The sequence below is a fragment of the Hyla sarda genome, chromosome 9 (genome assembly GCF_029499605.1).
Source record: "Hyla sarda isolate aHylSar1 chromosome 9, aHylSar1.hap1, whole genome shotgun sequence".
Classification (NCBI taxonomy): domain Eukaryota; kingdom Metazoa; phylum Chordata; class Amphibia; order Anura; family Hylidae; genus Hyla; species Hyla sarda.
The window spans coordinates 125,031,855-125,057,014 of NC_079197.1; the positions used below are offsets into that span (position 1 = coordinate 125,031,855).

Genomic DNA, 25,160 nt, shown 5'->3' on the forward strand with positions numbered 1-25,160 from the left:
ACGCTTCCTCTGCACAGGTTTTGATATATCTCCCCCCATAAGATTCTATAGTGGTCTATGTTTGGTTGGCAAGTATGAGGGTCCAAGCGTTACAGCTACAATAAATAAATATTAACGTAGAATCTATAGAACACATTATTGTCATGTGAAATTTATCAAAATGGATTTTCGTCTTTTCTTTAATCTGAATTTGTCCTATCATCTGCTATATCTTATAGTCCACAATATACAGTATGAGAATGAAGTAATACGGTTTAGAATATAATACAAAAGAGGAGATAAAATACAACATTTACAAACATCAAGCTTTCTCAGTCTTATAAAAAAAACTTTACTTATCCACATTTTTTTTAGTTCTATAGTATTAACATTAACAATTAGTAATAACATATATATATAACTTGAGGTGATACATTGCTCCCATTGGAATATTATTCATTACTAATATTTCAAGGTGCCAAACTGCTTAAAGGGGTACTCCGGTGAAAAACTTTTTTTTTAAATCAACTGGTGGCAGAAAGTTAAACAGATTTGTAAATTACTTCTATTAAAAAAAATCTTAATCCTTCCTGTACTTATTAGCTGCTGAATACTACAGAGGAATTCTTTTCCGTTTGAAACACAGAGCTGTCACCTGACATCATGAGCACAGTGCTCTCTGCTGACATCTCTGTCCATTTTAGGAACTGTCCAGGGTAAAAGGAAATCCCCATAGCAAACATATGCTGTTCTGGACAGTTCCTAAAATGGACAGAGATGTCAGCAGAGAGCACTGTGCTCGTGATGTCAGCAGACAGCTCTGTGATTCAAAAAGAAAAGAATTTCCGCTGTAGTATTCAGCAGCTAATAAGTACAGGAAGGATTAAGATTTTTTAATAGAAGTAATTTACAAATCTGTTTAACTTTCTGGCACCAGTTGATTTAAAAAAAAAAAAAAAAAAAAAAAAAAAGTTTTTCAACGGAGTACCCCTATAACCCACCAAGGCACAGTTACCCACCTATTGCCTTACTATCATTCAACACTCTTTTTATGGTGGGACCCCTGAAATATCTATTTCTCATCACAAGGATCCCAGATCCATATGTCTAAGATGCTTCATAGGGAAGGCAAAGAATTCCTTAATTCCTGCTCAGAATAAGTGGTTTTGTTGCCTTCCTACACCCTAAATATCTAACCAGCTTAATCCTTTTGTAAAAGTGACATCTTTTAATTCCCCATGGAAATATCCCCCTAAAACTTAAATTTTACCCATAAATTCAATGTTCAGTGCAGCCTAGTGGCCATGGTATCATGACAATGAGAGAACCATAGAACCATTGGGAATGAACAAAAACACCACTTAAACAAGGAAGCAACCTGGGAACTATTCATGGAAACACATATCCAAAATATGTATGACTTTTAGCACAAAATAAAAACAATAAAAATAAGAAAACGCAAGGCAAAAATTCTGCTTTAGGAACACACTAACAAAAAATAACACCTAATAAAAATATAAATCCTTCCTTCTTTCTTGTCCATGGAAAAACTCTTTTCTTCTATCTTGTGGATGAAGACCTAAAATGGAAATTTAAAAATAATGCATAAATCTCTAAAATGTATGAGAGAAGTACAAAACATCTTGACACTCCCAATACAAGTTCTTTACCATAAAGGGGTATGTGGTCTTCAACCTGCGGACCTCCAGATGTTTCAAAACTACAACTCGCAGCATGCTCGGACAGCCGATGGCTGTCCGGGCATGCTGGGAGTTGTAGTTGTGCAAGATCTGGAGGTCCGCAGGTTGACGACCACTGATGAAGGGATTGACAGGCGGTGATGATGAAGGGGGGGATGATGACGAAGGCCGCAGTGGTCTTCAACCTGCGGACCTCCAGATGTTTCAAAACTACAACTCCCAGTATGCCTGGACAGCCGATGGCTCTCCGGGCATGCTGGGAGTTGTAGTTTTGCAACATCTGGAGGTCCGCAGGTTAAAGACCACTGATGAAAGGATTGACAGGCGCTGATGATGAAGGGGGGAATGATGACGGGGGTCTGGATGATTATATGGGGGGGGGGGATGATGTATTTCCCACCCTAGGCTTATAGTCAATTCAATAACTTTTCCTGGGTTTTTGGGGTAAAATTAGGGACCTCGGCTTATATTCGGGTCAGCTTATACTCGAGTATATACGGTAAGTAAATTTAAAGGGGTTATCCAGGGAAAAACTTTTTTTATATATATATATATATCAAATGGCCCCAGAAAGTTAAACAGATTTGTAAATTACTTCTATTTAAAAAAATCTTAATCCTTCCAATAATTATCAGCTGCTGAAGTTGAGTTGTTGTTTTCTGTCTGGCAACAGTGCTCTCTGCTGACATCTCTGCTTGTCTCGGGAACTGCACAGAGTAGAAGAGGTTTGCTATGGGGATTTGCTTCTAAACTGGGCGGTTCCCGAGACACGTGTCATCAGAGAGCACTTAGACAGAAAAGAACAACTCAACTTCATCAGCTCATAAGTACTGAAAGGATTAAGATTTTTTAATAGAAGTAATTTACAAATCTGTTAAACTTTCTGGAGCCAGTTTATATATAAATATATATATATATATATATATATATATATATATATATATATATATATAAAGTTTTTTCCTGGATAACCCCTTTAACTCAGAATATTACTTTTAGGGTAGGTACACATGTAGCGCATCCACCGCATATTTCACACATTACGCAAATCTGCCAGGCAGTGGGGAATACTCTGTGGATTCTGCTATGAGCAGACACACAGGGCTACTCTGTGTACTGCTACAGCCCTATGTGTGCAGTAAGGTATATAGGTGGCCCGCAGATCAGGATTCAGGTAGACAAAAAACTTTTACACATTTCTACATATCCATTTAGATTGGTCCGATTGGACAGAAATTAGTCAGATATCTGTATGTGTAAAGTTAACCTATATAATGAATTCGGTTAGAAAACAGACATGGCGCACATCTACAATCTTGTATAATGATCTGATTGCTTCTCAGCATAATATCAAAAACTAACCGGTTGTTAGCATACATTTTTGATCAAAAAGTACAAGCCCACTCGCCACGTCAAGGCCACCTATTTAGAGTGGGTCCCTAACGTCCCTAGCATAAAATGGCTGCACTCTTCCCCACCCCCTCAGCCCAACCCTATATAAGTAGTAATTAGCTACACAAGGGCCATTTCTTTCCTAGCAGCCTCCCAGTCTGACTGGGAGCACATGGTAAGTGAGCTATTACACCTTGTTCACACTGGTGTGGTGCTGTGCAGCGTCCGTTGCTGCCGTGGCGCCGTGTCTGCGGGCGGGTGCGACCCATAGACTGGTTTGAGTGGCATTGGGGCCGCTCTGCCAGTGGGTCGTTTCCCCCCCGTGGGCACTGGTGTCGCGGCGGTGGTGGTCGCCGCCCAGTGCTACGCCATTTTATGCTAGGGACGTTAGGGACCCACTCTAAATAGGTGGCCTTGACGTGGCGAGTGGGCTTGTACTTTTTGATCAAAAATGTATACTAACAACCTGTTAGTTTTTGATATTATGCTGAGAAGCAATCAGATCATTATACAAGATTGTAGATGTGCACCATGTCTGTTTTCTACCCGAATTAACCTATATAATACTTATATAAAAATGTCCAACTTTTTTAATGCCAAATTTTCCGGTGTCAAGCAATGATAAATTTCCTCCTAAGGCTAGGTTCACACTACGGAATCTCCAGCCGGAACATTTCTGTCCAGTGATTCTGAGTGCGCCCGGCGAATTAGTCAACGCTAGGACCGCACGTCCATTACCCACAGAGGGCAATGTATTCCAGGCGCTTTTGCCAAAAGAAAAAGCAGGATCATTCAGAATTCCACTCGGACATTGTGCAGTGTGAACCTAGCCTTACTTTCCCACATTCTGTATATTAGTACCTGTCTGTGAATTTGTCCTCTGATTTAGGTTTTCTGGTACGGGTGACCCTGCAGCTGCCGATGCAAGGTATTCTGGTTTTGAAATTGACTCCTGCAAAGGGCCTGAATACCTCTCAGGTTGAAGAAGATTGAGAAATGAATTACATTTTCCATCGGGACCTGGTACCATTTGAAACTCTGGGACAGAGGGGTGATGATACACAGAGTTAACATGGCTTGGTGCTCCAAAATGGTGAAAATGCCACAAATCTGAAGGCTGAGTATGATGATGCGGGTGTTGCTGGTAAACAGCTGGTGAGTAATGCTCCGGAGAGGTAAGTGATGATAACCCAGGAGATGTCATCCTAACAGAGGGATTGGCTTGGTACTGTTTTGTCCAGTTAAATTCGTCTGCCATCATGTTATTTGCTGTAAAAATAAGAATAGAAATGACTTACATGAGATTCTCCTTTGAAGCACAATGTTCAAATCTGGATTATTCTCAAAGGTACTTTTTACTGTGTACATTGTCCCTTCTGTGCATTGATATAGTGGCACATAACATAGTGATATTATAATATGTTATCTGAGTCTTTGCATAGAACAGTAGGCGAACCTACAAGATTAGGAGAGCAGTTAGGTCCGGCACTAACGCAGCTAGGGTAAGTCCGATGTAGGAGTTAGCAGCAGTGAAAGCTTACTGACAGTGGATATGTGGTGGTGCAATGTCCGTAGAGGTAGATAGCAATATAACAGATAGAAGACACAGGACAGCACTCACCATCCAAGTGAACTTTATTACCAAGCGTTCTGAGACATCCGAAGTAGACCCAGGTGGAGGCGGGGAGCACAGCCGGGACAGACTGTTTCACGCAATTAGCGCTTCCTCAAGCCGGTGTACCGGTTTAACAGTATAACCATGGTGACAACAATACAATGATCAGGCTAGGTTTCCACACAGGTTTTTCTGATGTTGTTTTTTATTATGGAAAACTGCAACCTTGGTTTTTGAGCCAAAGTCAGCAGTCGATCCAGCAGGAAGAGAAGACTAAGTCCTTCCTTTATATTTCCCATTGTTATTGAATACACTTCCAGCTTTGGCTCAAACTGCAGTGGTAGTTTTCCAAAAAATGCCAGGAAACCCAGTCTCACAGTGATCTTGACGTAAAGCCAGATTCAGTAGTAAAGAGACAACCCTGTATCTACTATTGTGTCCAAGTCATGATACGTATCAGCTGAACTCTTCTGAATCTACTGACCCAAGTTAGTAAATATAGTAAGGGAACCAACCCTTAGGCTAGGTTTCCACTTGGTTTTTTTCTGGCAGTTTTGGGATATCTGCCACTGCAGTTTTTGAGCCAAAGTGTATTCAAAAGGAATAGGACATATAAAGGAAGAACTTACACTTCTCCTCCATTATGGATCCACTTCTGACTTTGGCTCAAAAATTGCAGTGGCAGATATCCAAAAACTGCCAGAAAAAAACCCAAGTGGAAACTTAGCCTTACTGCCTGACTACTACTACACCCTGAGGATAAGGCCACATAAAGTGGTCACCAGGCCAAAGCTGATGTGTTGTTTTACTGCTAAAACAGCTATACAGCTGTTCACCCACATAACTGCAGCCTTATCAATCTAACTGCTGCCCAATTATTCGACCATTAACAATCAATTACAAAAGCTGCACACCAGCATGGTTTACAGCCACAGTGTGGCCACATCTTGGCAAACTTGGAGATGCTATGCAGTGGGGCAGTTGGAGCCTCGTTCTGGACATCACATGGGGGCAGGTTAAGTTGGGTCCCCCCTCATGTTAAAACACTTATCTCCTGTAGATAGAAAATACATTTTTAGGGGCTGGAATTCCCCTTAAAACTGTACTAAATACTAACACTCTAAAGGTAGTGTGACACTCATGCAGGTTTGGTGGTGGAAGGCAGGTATATGTCGCCCAGGTTCCTTTCCTATGTGAGGTAACTCCAGAGCCTCTCACCTGCCAGGTGATTAACCACTTAAGGACCAATGACGTCCTGGGACGTCATGGCACCCTGGGCCTTAAGGACCAATAACGTCCCAGGACGTCATGGCGTTTTCCGTTCCCTGCCACGCGCCGGGCAGAGATCGGAACGGCATGCCTGCTGAAATCGTTCAGCAGGCATGCCGTGCAAATGCAGAGGGGTGTCCCGGGACCCCCGCATGTCGGCGATCGCCAGAGATCGCTTGCGAAATCACGCAAGTGATCTTCGGCGATTCGGGTCATTCGGGTCACTTGTGACCCGATGACCCGGGAATAAACTGTGATCGGCGGTGTACAATTCACCGCCAATCACCTGCCGTTGCTGGGGAGCGATGACAATACTGTCACCGCCCCAGCAATGCTGCTATTGGCCGGCGATACGCCGGCCAATAGCAGAGCGGCAGAGGAGGGGTTAACGGCTCCTTCCCGCTGCTGGACCCGCTGTTTTCGTTCAGTCAGCGGGTGCAGCAGGGAGAAGAAGCTGTGGATCCCCCCTCGGAGCTCCGGAGCCCCCTCAGGAGCCTTAGAATAGGGTAAGCCTATTGCAGGGACAGGTAGGAGTTCAATAAGTTATAAAGTGAAATAAAAGTTTTAAAAAAGTTTTTTTTAAAAAGTACCCCCCCGACCCCCTAATAGGTCCCCCAGGGTCCTATTAGGGTCTGATCCTTGACCCGGGTCCTATTAGGGGTTCAGGGAGCTGCGTGCGCCATCCCCTTTTTCTTTTTGCCCGCAGCTTTTTAAAAATTTTTATTTTTATTTGAAAAAATCCCCCCCGACCCCCTAATAGGTCCCCCAGGGTCCTATTAGGGTCTGATCCCTTACCCCGGGTCCTATTAGGGGTTCAGGGAGCTGCGTTTGCCACCTCTTTTTTTTTTTTGGCCGCAGCTTTTTTTTTCTATTCTATCACTGTTCTACACTTTTTACACCAAGCACCACACAGTACATACTTACCCGCCCCCCCCCCCCCACACACACACACACAAGCTCTATAAACTTTGCGAGAGTACCTCCGGGTACACTTGCAAGTTTAGAGTATATGAGGGATGAGATTCCCGTATTGAACCCCCAGATTGTCCCCCCACTCTGGGTGTTAGCAGGAAAATCGTTTGGGACCTTATGCACCCATTGCTGGATAAGGGTTACCACGTGTACGTGGATAACTTTTATACCAGCATCCCTCTGTTCAAATCCCTTTCCGCCAGATCCACGTCTACTTGTGGAACCGTGCGGAAGAACCAGAGAGGCCTCCCTCTAAATTTGGTCCAGACGCCTATCCCCAAGGGTGAGTCCCATGCCCTCACCCATGATAACCTGTTGTTGGTGAAGTATAAGGATAAGAGGGATGTCCTTATGCTTACCACTATTCATGGGAACGGCAGCACCCCTGTCCCTGTGCGAGGTACCGTGGGACCGGTCCTCAAGCCCGATTGTATTCTGGACTACAATCGGTATATGGGGGGAGTTGATCTCTCAGATAAAGTCCTCAAGCCATATAACGCCATGCGGAAAACACGGGCATGGTACAAAAAAGTTGTGGTCTACTTGGTACAGGTTGCCATGTACAACGCTTTTGTACTATCCCAGTACGCTGGCAACACAGGGACATTCATCCAGTACCAAGAAGAAGTCCTAAGGTTCCTGATCTTTGCTGCCCGGTAATTATTATATTTTTTTTTTACATATGCAAAAGTTGTGAAAACCACTGTGGGGTATTAAGGTTCACTTTACCCCTTGTTATGTTCCCCAAGGGGTCTAGTTTCCAGAATATATTGCCATGTGGGTTTTTTTTTTTTTTTTGCTGTCCTGGCACCATAGGGGCTTCCTAAATGCGGCATGCCCCCAGAGCAAAATTTTCTTCCAAAAAGCCAAATGTGACTACTCCTCTTCTGAGACCTGTAGTGTGCCGGCAGAGCACTTTTCACCCCCACATGGGGTGTTTTCTGAATCAGGAGAAATTGGGCTTCACATTTTGGGGGGTATTTTCTGCTTTAACCCTTTGTAAAAATGTAACATTTTTGGGAAAACAAGCATTTTATGTAAAAATGTTTTATTTTTTTTACATTTGCAAAAGTCATGAAACACCTGTGGGGTATTAATGCTCACTTAATTCCTTGTTACGTTCCCCGAGGAGTCTAGTTTCCAAAATGATATGCCATGTGGGGGGGTTTTGCTGTTCTGGCACCATAGGGGCTTCCTAAAGGTGACATGCCCCCCAAAAACCATTTCAGAAAAATTTTCTCTCAAAATCCCCTTGTTGCTCCTTCCCTTCTGAGCCCTCTACTGCGCCCGCCGAACACTTAACATAGACTTATGAGGTATGTGCTTACTCAAGAGAAATTGGGCTACAAATACCAGTAAAAATGTTCTCCTTTTACCCCTTGCAAAAATAAAAAAAATTGGGTCTACAAGAAAATGCGAGTGTAAAAAATGAAGATTTTGAATTTTCATCTTCATTTTGCTGCTTTTCCTGTGAAACACCTAAAGGGTTAAAACACTTACTGAATGTAATTTTGAATACTTTGGGGGTGTAGTTTTTATAATGGGGTCATTTATGGGGTATTTCTAATTTGAAGATCCTTCAAATCCACTTCAAAACTGAACTGGTCACTGAAAAAAAGTGAGTTTTAAAATTTTGCGAAAAGTTGTAAAATTGCTGCTGAACTTTGAAGCCCTCTGGTGTCTTCCAAAAGTAAAAACTCATCAATTTTATGATGCAAACATAAAGTAGACATATTGTATATGTGATCCAAAATTTTTTATTTTTTCATCAAATTTTGGGATTTTTCACCAAGAAAGGATGCAAGTTACCACATAATTTTACCACTATGTTAAAGTAGAATATGTCACGAAAAAACATTCTCGGAATCAGAATGATAACTAAAAGCATTCCAGAGTTATTAATGTTTAAAGTGACAGTGTCAGAATTGCAAAAAAACGCTCTGGTCCTAAGGTGTAAAATGGCCTGGTCCTTAGGGGGTTAAAGGGGTACTCTGGTGGAAAACTTTCTTTTTTTTAAATCAACTGGTGCCAGAAAGTTAAACAGATTTGTAAATTACTTCTATTAATAAAATCTTAACCCTTCCAGTACATATTAGCTGCTGAATACTACAGAGGGAATTATTTTCTTTTTGGAACACAGAGCTCTCTGCTGACATCATGAGCACAGTGCTCTCTGCTGACATCTCTGTCCATTTTAAGAACTGTCCAGAGTAGAAGAAAATCCCCATAGAAAACATATGCTGCTCTGGACAGTTCCTAAAATGGACAGAGATGTCAGCAGAGAGCACTGTGGTCATGATGTCAGCAGAGAGCTCCGTGTTCCAAAAAGAAAATAATTTCCTCTGTAGTATTCAGCAGCTAATAAGTACTGGAAGGATTAAGATTTTTTTAATAGAAGTCATTTACTAATCTGTTTAACTTTCTGGCACAAGTTGATTTAAAAAAAAAAAAATGAATGAATGAGAGGGCGGATATAAAAGAGAAGGCAGGAGGTCAGATCTCTCTCTGGCTGAGGACACAGGCTCCTGTCTGTGGAGAGAGACTGTGAGTAAAGTATTTTTGTTATCTGGCAGAGAGAAGCTCTCCAGCTGGTAGTGAGGGTCATCACTTGTATAGTTAGAAAAGGTTTTTCTTGTGTCCCTGATAAACCTGACCAAGCGTCAGATTGCATGAACTTGCTGCTGTTTGCCTGATTTGGATAAAGACAGACACGTGTCCCTTTCCCTCAGCAAATGGGCGATCCCTGACACTTCTCACAGTAGATTGTACGGAATTAGAAAAAATGCTCAGCTTTCATTCTGAAAATAAATGGATGTTTACAGCTGTCATTTCTCTACATGGAAAATTCCAGCTGGGATATTTAAAGCATCATATATTTTAATTAGTTCATAAGTGTCAGTGATGAGAACTGGAACTTATTATTTCCATCACATTGCTAGTAGCTATAAACCATAATCTGCCAATGAGGAGTCTGCAGAAAAGAGATTAGTTGTGATTGCAAAAATGTCTTTATTGGGATTTCTCTTCTTGCCCTAAAGTGACTTTGCACCCTTAAATGCTACTACATTAATTTGTTGTATTTTTCAAAGAAAGTTTAGAATCCTACTGTATGCTGTTTTATTCCCCTTTTTATAACCCCTTAACCAAGCCCATTTTCACCTTAAGGACACGGACAATTTAATTTTTGCGTTTTAGTTTTTTCCTCCTCGCGGTCTAAAATCCATAACTCTTTTATATTTCCATCTACAGACCCATATAAGGGCTTGTTTTTTGCGTAACCAATTGTACTTTGTAATGAAACCTCTCATTTTACCATAAAATGTACGGCGAACCCAAAAAAGTATTTTTTTAGGGAGGAAATTTAAATGAAAACCACAATTTTGCACATTTTGGAGGGTTTCGTTTTCACACTGTACAATTTGTGGTAAAAATGACATGTGTTCTTTATTCTGTGGGTCAATACGATTAAAATGATACCCATGGCTAGATACTTTTATATTTTTGTACCGCTTAAAAAAAATCTGAAACTTTTTGTACAAAATCAGTAATCTAAAATTGCACTATTTTGACCAACTATAACATTTTCATTTTTCCGTATATAGGGCAGCATGAGGGCTCATTTTTTGCGCCATCATCTGTACTTTTTATCCATACCACATTTTCATATATAAAACTTTGACATAATTTTTTATAAATTTTTTTTAAAATAAAATGTGACAAAAAAGAAGCATTTTATAACTTTTAAAAAAAAATGTACGTTTATGCCGTTCACCGTACGGGAACATTAACATTATATTTTGATAGTTCAGACATTTACGCACACGGCAATACCAAATATGTTTATAAAACAATGTACGCTTTTTGGGTGTAAAATGATCTCAGACCAGAGCAGGAGACCTCCGTCTGCCATTCCAGATGATCGGATCGCCGTGGCAGCTCTGCGGGTGATCCGATCCTCTATTTTATTATGCGCATTGCCGCTGATGCCGTGATCTGTACAGATCACGGCATCCGAGGGGTTAATGGCGGACATCCGCGCGATCGTGGATGTTGGCCATTACCGGCGGGTCAACGGCTGCTGATAGCAGCCGGAACCTGCCGTGTATGACGCGAGCACCGCTCCGATGCTCGCGGTCATGCACAGGACGTAAATGTACATACTGTTGCGCGAAGTACCGCCAAACCAGGACGTACATTTACGCCCGTGGTCGTTAAGGAGATAAAGTACAGCCAATCTCAGGAGAAATGCTGCTGATTCTAAGCAGTAGAAAATCCACAGCTTTTATGCACCAAAATCTGCAACAGAAATTTGTGCCAACCTGTTGCATATTTTCCGCTGCATACTCTTATTGGGGAATATCCACAATAAACCAGCAACATATCCACCACCAAAATTGACATGCTCTTTTAAATCTCATCCATTTGGATGCTACAGTAAATCCTGCAAATTTTCCACTTGTGGCCATAATCTCACACTTCATGTATAATTATTAATTTATGGGGGCACAGTATATAACAAATTCATTTATGGGGGCGTAATATCATATTCCTTTGGGGGGCACAGTATATAATTATTCATTTATGGGGCACTGTATATATAATTAATTTGTGGGTGCACAGTTTATAATTATTTATTTATGGGGACACATTTTATAATTCATTTGTGGGGACACAGTACAATTTATTCATTTATTTATTTAGGGGGCACATTATATAATACATTTGTGGGGGAACAGTTAATAATTATTTATTTATGGGGACACATTCTATAATTCATCTGTGGGGGGAAGTGTCTATTCATTTATAGGGAAACATTATATAATTCATTTGTAGGGACACAGTATATAATTCATTAATTTTACTATTTAGGGGGGCACATTATATAATACATTTGTGGGGGAACAGTTTATATAGCAATTATTCTTTATGGAGACACATTATATAATTCCTTTGTGGGGCACAGTATATTATTAATTATTTATGGAGGAACAGTCTATATTTCATTTATGGGGGTTCAGTATATAATTCATTTGTAGGGGCACAGTATTTAATTATTAATAGGCATGGAGTGAGGCAGTATTATATTCATAGGGCACAATGTGTGGCAGTATTATATTTAGAGGGCACAGTGTGTGGCAGTATTATATTCAGAGGGCACAGTGTGTGGCAGCATTATATTCAGAGGGCACAGTGTGTGGCAGTATTATATTCAGAGGGCACAGTGTGTGGCAGTATTATATTCAGAGGGCACAGTGTGTGGCAGTATTATATTCAGAGGGTACAGTGTGTGGCAGAATTATATTCAGGGGGTACAGTGTGTGGCAGTATTATATTCAGAGGGAACATTGTGTGGCAGTATTATATTCAGGGGGTACAGTGAGTGGCAGTAATATATTCAGAGGGCACAGTGTGAGACAGTATTATATTCATAGGGCACAATGTGTGGCAGTATTATATTCAGAGGGCACAGTGTGTGGCAGTATTATATTCAGAGGGCACAGTATGTGGCAGTATTATATTCAGAGGGCACAGTGTGTTGCAGTATTATATTCAGAGGGCACAGTGTGTGGCAGTATTATATTCAGAGGGCACAGTATGTGGCAGGATTATATTCAGAGGGCACAGTGTGTGGCAGTATTATATTCAGAGGGCACAGTGTGTGGCAGTATTATATTCAGAGGGCACAGTATGTGGCAGTATTATATTCAGAGGGCACAGTGTGTTGCAGTATTATATTCAGAGGGCACAGTGTGTGGCAGTATTATATTCAGAGGGCACAGTATGTGGCAGGATTATATTCAGAGGGCACAGTGTGTGGCAGCATTATATTCAGAGGGCACAGTGTGTGGCAGTATTATATTCAGAGGGCACAGTGTGTAGCAGCATTATATTCAGAGGGCACAGTGTAAGGCAGTATTATATTCAGAGGGCACAGTGTGAGGCAGTATTATATTCAGAGGGCACAGTGTGTGGTAGTATTATATTCAGAGGGCACAGTGTGAGGCAGTATTATATTCAGGGGGTACAGTGAGTGGCAGTATTATATTCAGAGGGCACAGTGTGAGGCAGTATTATATTCAGAGGGCACATTATGTGGCAGGATTGTATTCAGAGGGCACAGTGTGTGTCAGCATTATATTCAGAGGGCACAATGTGTGGCAGTATTATATTCAGAGGGCACAGTGTGTGGCAGCATTATATTCAGAGGGCACAGTGTGAGGCAGTATTATATTCAGAGGGCACATTATGTGGCAGGATTATATTCAGAGGGCACAGTGTGTGGCAGCATTATATTCAGAGGGCACAGTGTGTGGCAGTATTATATTCAGAGGGCACAGTATGTGGCAGCATTATATTCAGAGGGCACAGTGTGAGGCAGTATTATATTCAGAGGGCACAGTGTGAGGCAGTATTATATTCAGAGGGCACAGTGTGTTGCAGTATTATATTCAGGAGGTACAGTGTGTGGTAGTATTATATTCAGAGGGAACATTGTGTGGCAATATTATATTCAGAGGACACAGTGTGTTGCAGTAACTAAATTCAGGGGGTACCATGGTTACCGTTATTGTCTTTACACAGAGGATGAGCTCTACTGACAAATGTCTGAAACCCACAATGCAGCTGGAAAAAATCATGGTGGTATGGATCACAAGGAAAAAAAAGTTAAACTACAGAGAAAACATCACTTGTGAGTGACTAATATCATTGTGTATTTTGCCTGATTGTCATCAATTTTATATTCCTAGGAAACTTTATTTTTACTAGTACTGTTGAAAGAAATAAGCACTGACGTCAAGTAGGATATCAATGTCAATGTTCCTACACTACTACTACTCTGTAGACTGAGAGGCGCTGTCACGATTCGGCTTACGGGTAGTGGATCCGCTGTGTCAGCGAGGGATGGCGTGGACCGTGCTAGTGGACCGGTTCTAAGAGGCTACTGGTTTTCACCAGAGCCCGCCGCAAAGCGGGATGGTCTTGCTGCGGCAGTAGCAACCAGGTCGTATCCACTAGCAACGGCTCAACCTCGCTGACTGCTGAGAAGGCGTGGGACAGAAGGACTAGGCAGAGGCAAGGTCAGACGTAGCAGAAGGTCGGGGGCAGGCGGCAAGGTTCGTAGTCAGGATGGATAGCAGAAGTTCAGGTAACACAGGCTTTGGACACACTAAACGCTTTCACTGGCACAAGGCAACAAGATCCGGCAAGGGAGTGCAAGGGAGGAGATCAGATATAGCCAGGGAGCAGATGGAAGCCAATTAAGCTAATTGGGCCAGGCACCAATCATTGGTGCACTGGCCCTTTAAGTCTCAGAGAGCTGGCGCGCGCGCGCCCTAGAGAGCGGAGCCGCGCGCGCCAGCACAAGACAGCAGGGGACCGGGACGGGTAAGTGACCTGGGATGCGACTCGCGAGCGGGCGCGTCCCGCTGTGCGAATCGCATCCCCGATGGCCATGACAGTGCAGCGCTCCCGGTCAGCGGAACTGACCGGGGCGCTGCAGGGAGAAAGACGCCGTGAGCACTCCGGGGAGGAGCGGGGACCCGGAGCGCTAGGCGTAACAGGCGCTTTTCTCTTACCAAATATTCTACAAATATATCATCTATACCCAGCAATACTTACAGCTCTTCTGCAGAAAGTCATCATTTCTGCTTTTTGTGCTTAAGTCCTGTGGGTCTTTTGTATTCCTTAATGCTCTGGAAAAGTGTTCATCTACAACACTGTTAATGTCCCCCTGATAGTAAGTGAACACCACACAACGTGAGCCCATCTCCGTCGTCTTCACAGGTTGCTCTTTTGTCCTATATTCAGCTGGACTCTTTCTCAGGTCCTCCATGTCTTGCAGCCAGTCAAAACCTAGGTACCAAAATAATGTATAATGTTAGTATTCTGTATACAGCTTATTCAGTGCATTGTTCAACACACTACGTCAACTTTTCAAGGCTAGTCTATTCTAATTAAATCATAACGACTTATCTCAAGGTGGACTCCGTACGTCGGCTGCATCCACATCCATGTTTGTGAGTCTTGTATATTGGTTTGTTTGTTTCCCCCTGTCCGTCTGTGATGACTTCATGTTGTTACCATAGGTTAAGCTTATTCTATTGCTGTTATAGCTGATGCAGTCCTATTTTAGGATTGGACCTGACTCCAAAACCATACTGGTCAGGCACTGGCTTGCTTGAAGGCATCTTAGCCGAAGCACCTATTCTTGGACATTCGTATTGGGACTATGCTCTAACCATCCCTTCAGCTTCGGTTTTCACAAATACATATACTTCTACTGGTTCTTGATATTGTATAACCATGTTAGTCTTATCTTCTTTCATGATTCTTGTGTGGCCTGTGAGACACTTTCTGATATCTATCTTTGATATGAGGGATGTTATCTACTGTGGTTATGCCCTTGTCATTGTTATTGATAACATAAACTGAAAAATAAAGATCAGTATATGTGAACCCAATATAAATAGCTGAAGGAAGAGGGAGACTGGGCAGGCCCCACAATCACAGGCTTAGATGACACGTGAGACATGTGTGTTGTAAATGCATAAGTTCTATTGTTCTGTAGCCAAGCAGCAGTGTTTCTCACCCAACTTCTCCAGTTGTGGAATTTAGAAACTGCTAAAGTTCACAAAACCCAGGTGGGATCAAGGCCTTGGTTGTGAAAGGAGTATAATATCTAAGATTTCTTCAACAAGAATGGTTTTTCATGTCCATTACTGCACTGAGAATAGTCTTTTATCAAAGTCCTATACATGTTTCAACCAGTGGAATAAAATAGGTTCTTTTAGCACCAGTAATTCTCATTACATTTATGACCCACTTAATGTGATCACTAGTAAGAAATCAATATCTATTGGTTATCCTTATTTTCCCATTACTATCACAGCTTCTAGTTATATTAAGGCTGTGAATGAATAATGGCACTGGAAGAAATGGCTAAAATGCTAAATGGGATTTCATAAATGTGTTACATACTGAACTGAATAGGGGAATATATATAGCTCTCTCTCTCTATCTCTCTATCTCTCTATCTCTCTATCTATCTATCTATCTATATATATATATATATATATATATATATATATATATATATTGTAGTTTTTTAAGGATTTTTAAATGCATGTGTCATAAGAAATATCTTGACATTTCGCAGACACATGTCAAAGTTTTTGATCGGTCAGGGTCTCAGTTTCCAGACCTCCACCGAGCTCTAAAACCAGCCAGGAGAAGAGCGCCATTATGTGCTTCACTTCCCGTCTTACTGCACGAGACGAGCTCCAAAGATGTATAATGCAGTGAGATGGAGATTGCAGAGAGCCGGAGAGTTAACTGCATTACAGTGTACTTCTCCCCGCTCATTTTAGGGTCTGAACACTAAGACCCGACAATTAAATCTTTGGATATGTCTTTGAGATAAGTGAAAAGTTTTTTTCTAATGACAGAGAGTAATGCCATTCTGACAGAGCCTGGGTCCCCACTGATCTTCACTTCTTGGTCCTGCCTAGGCACAAAAATAAATATTCACTAAAACAATCATTGGCTATGGTAGTTCACCACAGTGTCCGGTGATAAGTAGGCATTTCATGAGGGTCGAAATGGGACCATGAAGTATAGATCGGAAGAGAACTTTTGTACAGCAGCGAAGGTCCACTGGATTCTTTATTAAGCCTGTTTAAGAAATATTTGTATCTGTGTGGTATATTTGAATCCCACCCCTGGATGGTTCCTGGTACAGACCTTGCCAAGAACTTCTTGCATTGCAGGTCTAGTACTTTCTCATAAGTGTTTGAAAATGCACCCAAAGGTAGCTGAGTAATAACTACATGGAGATAACGCTCCAGCTTTCTCACCACGGGAGAGCCGCAGCCTGGAAAGATCCATGACAGCACCAATAAACATGAAAAAAAGAAGATCCAGCTTGGCAAATAGTTGCTTTAAATCTTTGGACTTTATTCTCAACACAAAGACATATGCATAAGTGACGCATTTCAGGTACAAAGCACCCTTAGTCGACTTAGGGTGTGTCCCACCTTCAACACATCACTTCTGTCCTACTGGGGTTCCTGTATAGGTCTTTGCGTAACCAATAAAGTCTAAGGATTTGAAGCAACTATTTGGCCAGCTGGATCTTCTGTTTTTCATGGGTAATAACAACATTACTTTTAGATTAGCCACACATGTATGGAATCTGATAATACCATGATGCATTGGCCAGAGCGTTTATAAGATATGCATAAATATTGCTTCTCTGAGAATCATCCTTGTGTATTGAATACTGTAACATGGTAGTCAGCTTAGAGACTTCTACTATCGGCATTTTATGGGTATAAGTACTAGCATCCAGTTATACCGGCCAACTTGATGGTGTGTTATCTGCACCCCCCAGTGTAGCCAGATAAAAATGCATTTCTTTCCTCTGTAAACAGTAAGAACGGGATCACAGAAATCACATGACAAGAGGAAAAGTAAGTTTGAAGTCTAAACACTCGCCGTACACAGCGGTTAAACTAACATAATGGAAGTTACAAAACCTGTTGTGGGCGAGTTCTTCAAACAAATGCCTTCTAATCTCCTTATCTGAGTAATTTCTTGTCTAACTCTTTTCAGAGAACAATGTGTCTGATTCCACTTCAGTGAAACTATCGCAGATCGGGATGAAGTAAAATGTGACAGGTTGCTTAGAATAAACCTCATGTAGTCTAATTAGAGTTTTGAATGTTCGGACAACCTCCAATTCTTAAGCTGACCAGACCCATTAGAGTACCAGTGATCTAAAACTGTGGCCCTCCAGATGTTGTAAAACATTAACTCCCAGTACTCCCAGGGCATGCTGGGAGTTGAAGTTTTGCAACATCTGGAGGGCCACAGTTTAAGATCACTGCATTAGACCAATTAGACAATTATCACCCAAGGATCAGCCAACATCTATCCATCACCCCCCCCCCCCCCCCCCTGCTCCATACACATACTGTACATGTAAGCATCCATGGGTCTTCAGTAGACAGAAAGGAAAAGGCCACTGCCAGACACCTCTGGAAGCTTTTCTTATCAAGAATCAAGGGTCAGGCAGTGTAAAAAAAAACAACTGCCAGATCCTTATCTCATCTGCCCTTATCAGATACGTCATTTGGTCAGAAAGATCACATTCCAAAGCGACCGATTGTGCCCAGGGCTGGTGCAAGGATTTGATGCAACCCTAGACGAAAGCTAATTTTGCTGCCCCTTGGCTATGCCCTTTGACGTGCCCCACCTTACTACTAGGGTGACACACTGTAGCAAACCTCCTTCTCATGGGGCAGATGTATGGAGGTGCACAAGATGTCAGGACCTGCCTTTATGGCCTCGGAGGTGGCACTGCGCTCCTCCAGCAGGCTGAAGAATGCAGAATATTATGTTACTGGGGGGGGGGGGGGGTTGCTTGCTTTGCGGGTGCTTCGAATGATGGCGGCTACTAACTTTCTCTATCAAGAGGGCGCTCTAAGCGGCTGCCTATTTTGCCTATAAGTAGAACCGGCCCTGATTGTGTCTTGTGTAGTCTGTTACTGAGATGAACAAACAACAGGCAAAAATAAATTTTTAGAGCTTTTTCTGTGTGACACATTATGACTAAAGGCTGATGTGTGAGAAAAAACTGGTCTTCTATGTTGGATTTTGTTTCCTTATTATCATGTACATACTTGGGAAGTCACCATATCAACAATCGGAGCGCACATCATCAACAAAAATCCAGCCCAAGGCAAGGCAGAGCTTGGTGCATGCTTCCAGCTTGATAAACATTGCAGCAATTAACAATACTTGTCATTTAAATTTTGTTTTGTACATTATGGTGGGGGCAGCCATCTTGCTGGACCTTCTTTTACAGGAAAGTTTTCTAGGCATGATCTGTGGCATGTGCCGAGGTGAAAGTGCCTTCAGGAGAGGAGGTGAAACTGTGTCTATCGCCTATTGTGAATGGCCTGATCCTATCTCATCTATCTGGTGATTTCAGCCTTCACTGTGATCCTGTCCGTGATAAGATGGTAACCTTGAATTCTTGCTATGTGTAACCCAAATGGACCTACTACATATTCCAAACAATGAAGAGAATATCTCTGTAATACACCATATAATGACACCTTGTGGGTAGGGCCCCATTGTACTGCAGGAAATTTGTATAGGCAGCTCTGCCATATGAATGCACCCTTAAAATGGTAACATATTCATTTTCTAATGTACATTCAGATGAGAGTTCCCTACATGCAAATTGTGACCACACCACACAAACCCATAATACAGACGTGTAGGCAATGATCAAGCACAAAGAAGTTCACTATAAACCCCTCTCCCAGGTTGGCACCTGTTCACACCAAGATAAAAAAAATTGTTAATATGAAGCAGTTATAGGAGTAAATGCATGTTAAAGAATCTTTCCAAGTTTAAATAAAAATTGAACAATCCATGATACAATCTTTATGAATACTACTGGTGTTAGGCCTGACTACCAGGAGCCTATGGATTTGCCATTGTAATACGGATCCGGAAGATGGATGTGTTACAGATAAAATGCTATCAGGGTGTTGTTATGTTACATCAGTATTTCTTCAGTACTGCAGCCATAAGTTGTAAAGACTGATGGGTGACTTCAAGGCAGGACTACGAATTGGAAATTGGAAAACAGATGCAAAATAAATTACAAAACTAATGAAATATGGATACAATAGAGATCAAATAGGCATGCACCTGTATTTTAATCCCTCTACATAGCCCCTAATATGTGTATTCCATGCACAAAATGAATGAAAATTGCAAATGCTGCTTTTTAAATACTAAGATATTTTATAAGTATAGACAAATGAACATAAGGGTTGTATTAGGGTAAGTAAAATAAAGGTCTGATACAGATACAAAATAGGCTCATGTGGAACTTGCCTTAGCAGGAGCACAAAGTTCCCCTTGATATATATATATATATATATATATATATATACCAAGGGGAACTTGGTGCTCCTGCTAAGGCAACTTTCACATGAGCCTATATATATAGTGACACTGTGGCAAGGGAAGGGTGTATTTCCCTAGATAACCCCGGAGAAACCTTCACCTGTGGTCTATGGTCTAATTAATGAGGTAGCAGAAAGGGGAAGTGTGTTTAAAAGGAAGTCAGACAGAATAGTTGGTGCTCTCCCCTGAAGACAGCAAGGTGGCTGTAGCGGGGAGGCTGGGGTCCTGATGAGGATCACACAGCCTGAGCTGCGAATGGCCCCAAGAGTTATGTGGACGAGACACACAGCAAGAGGTTGCAAACGCTGTGTGCGAACAGTGAATAGAAGGTTGCAGGAGGCATAAGTTAACCTGTCCTGGAAAAGCCCACCAGTTGATAGTCAGGGCACGCTGGATTGTTTAGTTAGTGACTAGACGGTCTAGGGTTTTGTTTGTTCCTGCCTTATGTTTTTATTTATCCTGCAACCTGTCTAATAAAGCTGGCGAGGGGCCAGATTTGACTTGCACAAATTACTGTTGTTTGCCTGCTGATTGAAGTGGAAATGTTTCAAGGATGATCCCAGAGCTATCCCCAAGGAGAAATCCTTACATTTGGTGGAGGATGCGGGCAGCACGTTGTTAAGAGCAACCAATGGTCGAGTTGCAGTGAAGTTGTTGCCAGGAGCAACCAACCGTGCATGTTGTAAGTGGGAAAAGCCCAGCTGTGGAGTACAAGAGCAGGACTGAGCCTGTGGTGAAAGCGTTGCTAGGGGCAACGGATTGGGTCAATTGAGTGAGCGCTCTGTCAGCTATGAGACAGATGGAGGGGCCACCTGTGCATCGCAACAGCAGTAAGCCATGTTGTTTGTTTTGCAAAGATGGGTCGATGTCGAAATGCCCTTGCTAGGAGCAACCGACGTGGACAGCAATTGGTTGTCGCCAAGAAGGATGCTATGGTGAGCACCTTGATGAAATTAGCAAGAGGACAGGAAGGAGATCTGAAATGCATGTGTCAAACAGTGGGAGGGGAAGAAACAACCCACCTAATATAGAATGACGTCCATTCCTGTTAATCTAAGCATCTGTGAGCAAGAAAGCAAAAGCCCGAAGAGTGTCCTGTAGTCAAGGTAACCACACCTGGAACTTGGATTGAAGTGTTCTCCTGTCCATGTGATTTCCGTGTATAAACACATATGTTATGTTTCTGGATAGAACGGTTAGTAGACACATATAGGAAGGGAAAGAGAACTGGATTGGTATAACAAAAGAAAGGTGTGTAAGTCCGGCCACAGAGAACACATATCACATTTCAGAAAATGATATGAAATATTAAAGTATGTTCGTAGCAAGACACATATAAGTAAAAATTATATATATATATATATATATATATATATATATATATATATATGAGTAATGTGAAAAAAGAAAGGCATAGGAACAGAATATGATTATACGGAAGACTAATAAATCTATTATTGTGTATATGAAAAAGTAGTGGATGTAAACAATAAATTTAGGGCTTTAAAATAGACCCGTCGGAGATATACAGATACACAACATTACACTAAGGATCCGTAAATATACCAATGAAAGAAAAGAAAAAAGGAAACTTTAAGGATTGAAAATGCATTTTCATTATTAAAAATACATAAGATCATTATGGTAATTTAAACCTTGTGGTGCTCTAGTTTATAGATTTAGGATCCAAAAGGCTTCCCTGGTGTACAGGGCGTGTGACCAGTCACCACCTTGTCTGGGGGACTAACCTATTCAATTCCCTGGATGATAATGCTGTCACACGAACCTGAATGGGTTTCATTGATGTGTTTGGATAGGCCTGAAATGGAACGGTTGGATGTATCTCTGCTGTCCCTCATATGTTGTGCTATTCTGCGTTTTAGTTTTCTTGCTGTACATCCCATATATTGCGTGTTGTAAACTGTGCACTTGGCGCAGTATACAACATGAAAGGATTCACAGTTGATAAGGGTTTTTATGTGATAATTTTCACACAAGAAACAGGAAAGTCTGGCTAATGCTAACAAGTATGAGAGTAGCGATGTGAAAAGTAAGTAACAGCAAACAACAGTATCTGTCCTAATGGTAGTTGCTAGGGGAGACGGAGGTGCTATTATCAACAAAAGTAGAAAGATGCAGCATATCCAATACACGTAGGAGAAGACTGAGATAATGCACTCACTGACACGGATGTAACATAATATTTCAGCTTTAATCCAAGACTTGGACGAGTACAACATGCAGGACAGATACAAATGGAGCAATGATGGAACAGGTGAGGCGGGGGAGTGATGGAGGGGTGGCTATTATAGGATAAGTACGTCCCGTGACAGCGGTTTTTATGGGATAAGTACGTCCCGTGACAGATGATTAAAACTTTTGGAGGTTTTAATGTGTTTACAAAGATTAAAAGAAGAAGAAATGATACAGCACTTGGAAAAACAGCAGCTTTATTTTCAAATCCTCTTTAAAACATCATGGAGCTAATGCACATTCACAGCATCTGAAGGATCTTGACGCGTTTCGAGCACATGCTCTCTTTGTCAAAAGATACATTCTCTACTTCCTGATACCTTAATATAGGTTATGTTAAAATGTTAAATATGTTAAAATGACCGAAAATGACTCTGGGAAGAGCATGCCGTCAACATATAATTCAAAACCAAAAGAGATGTTCAAAAAAACAGACATTCAAGCAATGTGATTCCATTTGGGATAATACTCTATTGAAATAACTATTTGTTACATTAGTGCTTGGCAAGCTAATTTATGTAAAATGCGGACTATAAAGATGATGCTGTCCTATATAAGAATTTTTGTAATAAATTGTTTATAACCTGAAAGGCAGGACAAATCGCATCATGTGAACTATAGTCCACATTATCTCAAATGGTACTGGAAAAACAATATAAATATAAGCCCTATATAGATTAAATATAAAGATTAGCACTCTGGAATGAAAAAAAGAAAAAAGAAAAAAAATTGTTATTCGTTTCAGTAATCAAATAATAATTCTTTGCGCAAGTTCAGATCATGAGGCATTCTTGAGTTCAAAGTGAACTGCCAAAAAACCTCCCTGTCCATTAGTTTCCACTGGATGTCACCTCCTCTAATGTTCCTGTGTATTTTTTCGATACCATAAACTTGTATGAATTTCGTGTCCTTGTTGTGTTCTTGTGTGAAATGTAATGAAGCGTTGCAACGGTTTCTTATGGATGGATTGGTAATGTCATTCACATGTTCTAAGAACCGTGTTTTGAGCTTACGTGTGGTACAACCCACATATTTCTTGCAGAAAGCTTGGCATTCTATAATGTAAATGCAATGGGTGGTATTGCAGTTAAGATAATTTTTTTATCTCATATGATTTTGTGTTTTCTGCATTATGAAATTTTTTGTACACTTTGACAAATTTGCAAGTGCGGCATACAGTAGAGCCGCAATGGTAAAAGCCGGTGGTGCGTAACCAGGTAGATGTATTCTTGGATTCCGATATAACCAAACTGGGAGACAGTAAGTCACCCAGTGTGGGTGCTTTTTTGGCTACTACAGGGCACCCTGCTCTCAGTATCTCAAATACACAAACATCATCCATTAGTAGATGTAAATTATTATGAATATATATTTTTTTATCTGTTTGAATTGAGGTGTATATGTGATAGTACTGGAGCCGATATAGAATTTGTTGAATGTGATTGTCTTTTCTTGTAAGTAATTTTTTTCTGTCTTTTTTGATTACCTTATGAAATGCACTCTGTAGATGTTTGTTTTTATAGCCTCGTAACTGCCTAGCCTAGATGTTAATTGTATGGCCTAATTTTTTAATTCTTCTGTACTTGAACAATTACGTCTAAGTCTGGTTAATTCTCCTACCGGAATAGCTTTTATTGTACAGATAGGATGGTTGGAATCTGCTCTCAAAATAGTGTTGCCTGAAAGAGGTTTATGATAAGTGGATATGACAATGGGTTCTCTGGCAATCCCCCTCAAACGCAAGTCCAAAAATGTCACTCTTAGAATGGAGCTCAAACGTGAATTTGAGATAGTCAACAAAAAGTGGTATAGGAGAGACGTCACCCCTCCAAATGAGGAGGAGGTCGTCTAGGTATCTCCCGTACCACTTTATGTGACCTGAAAACGGATTGGTAACCATATAAATGTACAACACTTCCCAGTGCGACATTGTTAAATTCGCAAGAGAGGGGGAGTGGCGGGCCCCCATCAAAACTCCACTGGTTTGAAGATTTTTTTTTTTACAAAGATTCCAATGAGCTCCCCCACATCAGTAACATCCCTTGGTACCAAGCCACATTTCAGTTTTCATGGGAAGAAAAATCACTGGGTGATAATAAATTGCCCAGAGATTTTGCCCTTTTGGCTACACACCGGAAACCTGAATGGAGAATTTGAGCAAGAATAAAGTTGTGGTGTAAAACAGGAGAATGTTTGACAAGAATGTCACGTATCTGGTTGAAATTGACACTGTACGGTGTTGAAAAATTAAGACATTTTTCAGTCGTAGTCTGCTGTAAATTAGTCCTTTTGGTTAAATACTGTTCCAGAGTATGGCTTTTGCTCTTTTTAGCACACCATAGGTATAACCTCTCTGTGGTAAACGCATGGTTATGTCACGACTTGCTAGTTCGTATGACATATGAACTGAGCAAGCTCTTTTTGCTCTAATGTATTCCCCTATGGCGAGATTTTTGGTTGTATGACTTGGATGACAGCTATGGGCGTCTACAATATTATTACTGGCCATCAGTTTGCGATATAACTTCGTGTCAATTTTTCCAGTCGTGACATTACCTGTGAGTGTCCGAAAAGTCAATTTGACATTGTGTAGTATGGTAGGTAAACTGTAAATATAAATTGCTATCATTAAGAAAATCAATAAAAGGGATGACATCAACTTGGGGCCCTTGCCATACTAGGAGGAGATCGTCTATATAATGGCCGTACCAAAAAATATGTTGTTGAAATAAATTGCTGGCCTCATATAGACGATTTTCCTCCCAGAAGGCAATATAAAGATCCGCCCATCGGGCAACCTTAGATCTGAACATAATAGGAACCATCAAATGTAAAATAATTGTGCTGCAACAGAAAAATCAATACGTCCAAGATATACACCATGTAATCAAAATCATAATTACTATACTGTTCAAGATGATATTTGATTGCCTGGACAGCTAGATTATGCAGGATACAAGTGTACAGAGACACTATGTCACATGACACCCACATAA

General features: G+C 41.2%; 1 protein-coding gene across 1 annotated transcript; it reads right to left on the bottom strand.

The window, feature by feature from the left end:
• Positions 1 to 1,436: 1,436 nt before the first annotated feature.
• Positions 1,437 to 14,761, bottom strand: VGLL1 (vestigial like family member 1). The gene is made up of 3 exons (XM_056540082.1): positions 14,548 to 14,761; positions 3,933 to 4,340; positions 1,437 to 1,558 (listed from the first exon to the last, which is right to left on the bottom strand). Exons 1-3 carry the CDS (start codon positions 14,759 to 14,761, stop codon positions 1,485 to 1,487), a joined length of 696 nt encoding a protein of 231 aa, XP_056396057.1. The 3' UTR covers positions 1,437 to 1,484.
• Between the last annotated feature and the right edge of the window lie 10,399 nt (positions 14,762 to 25,160).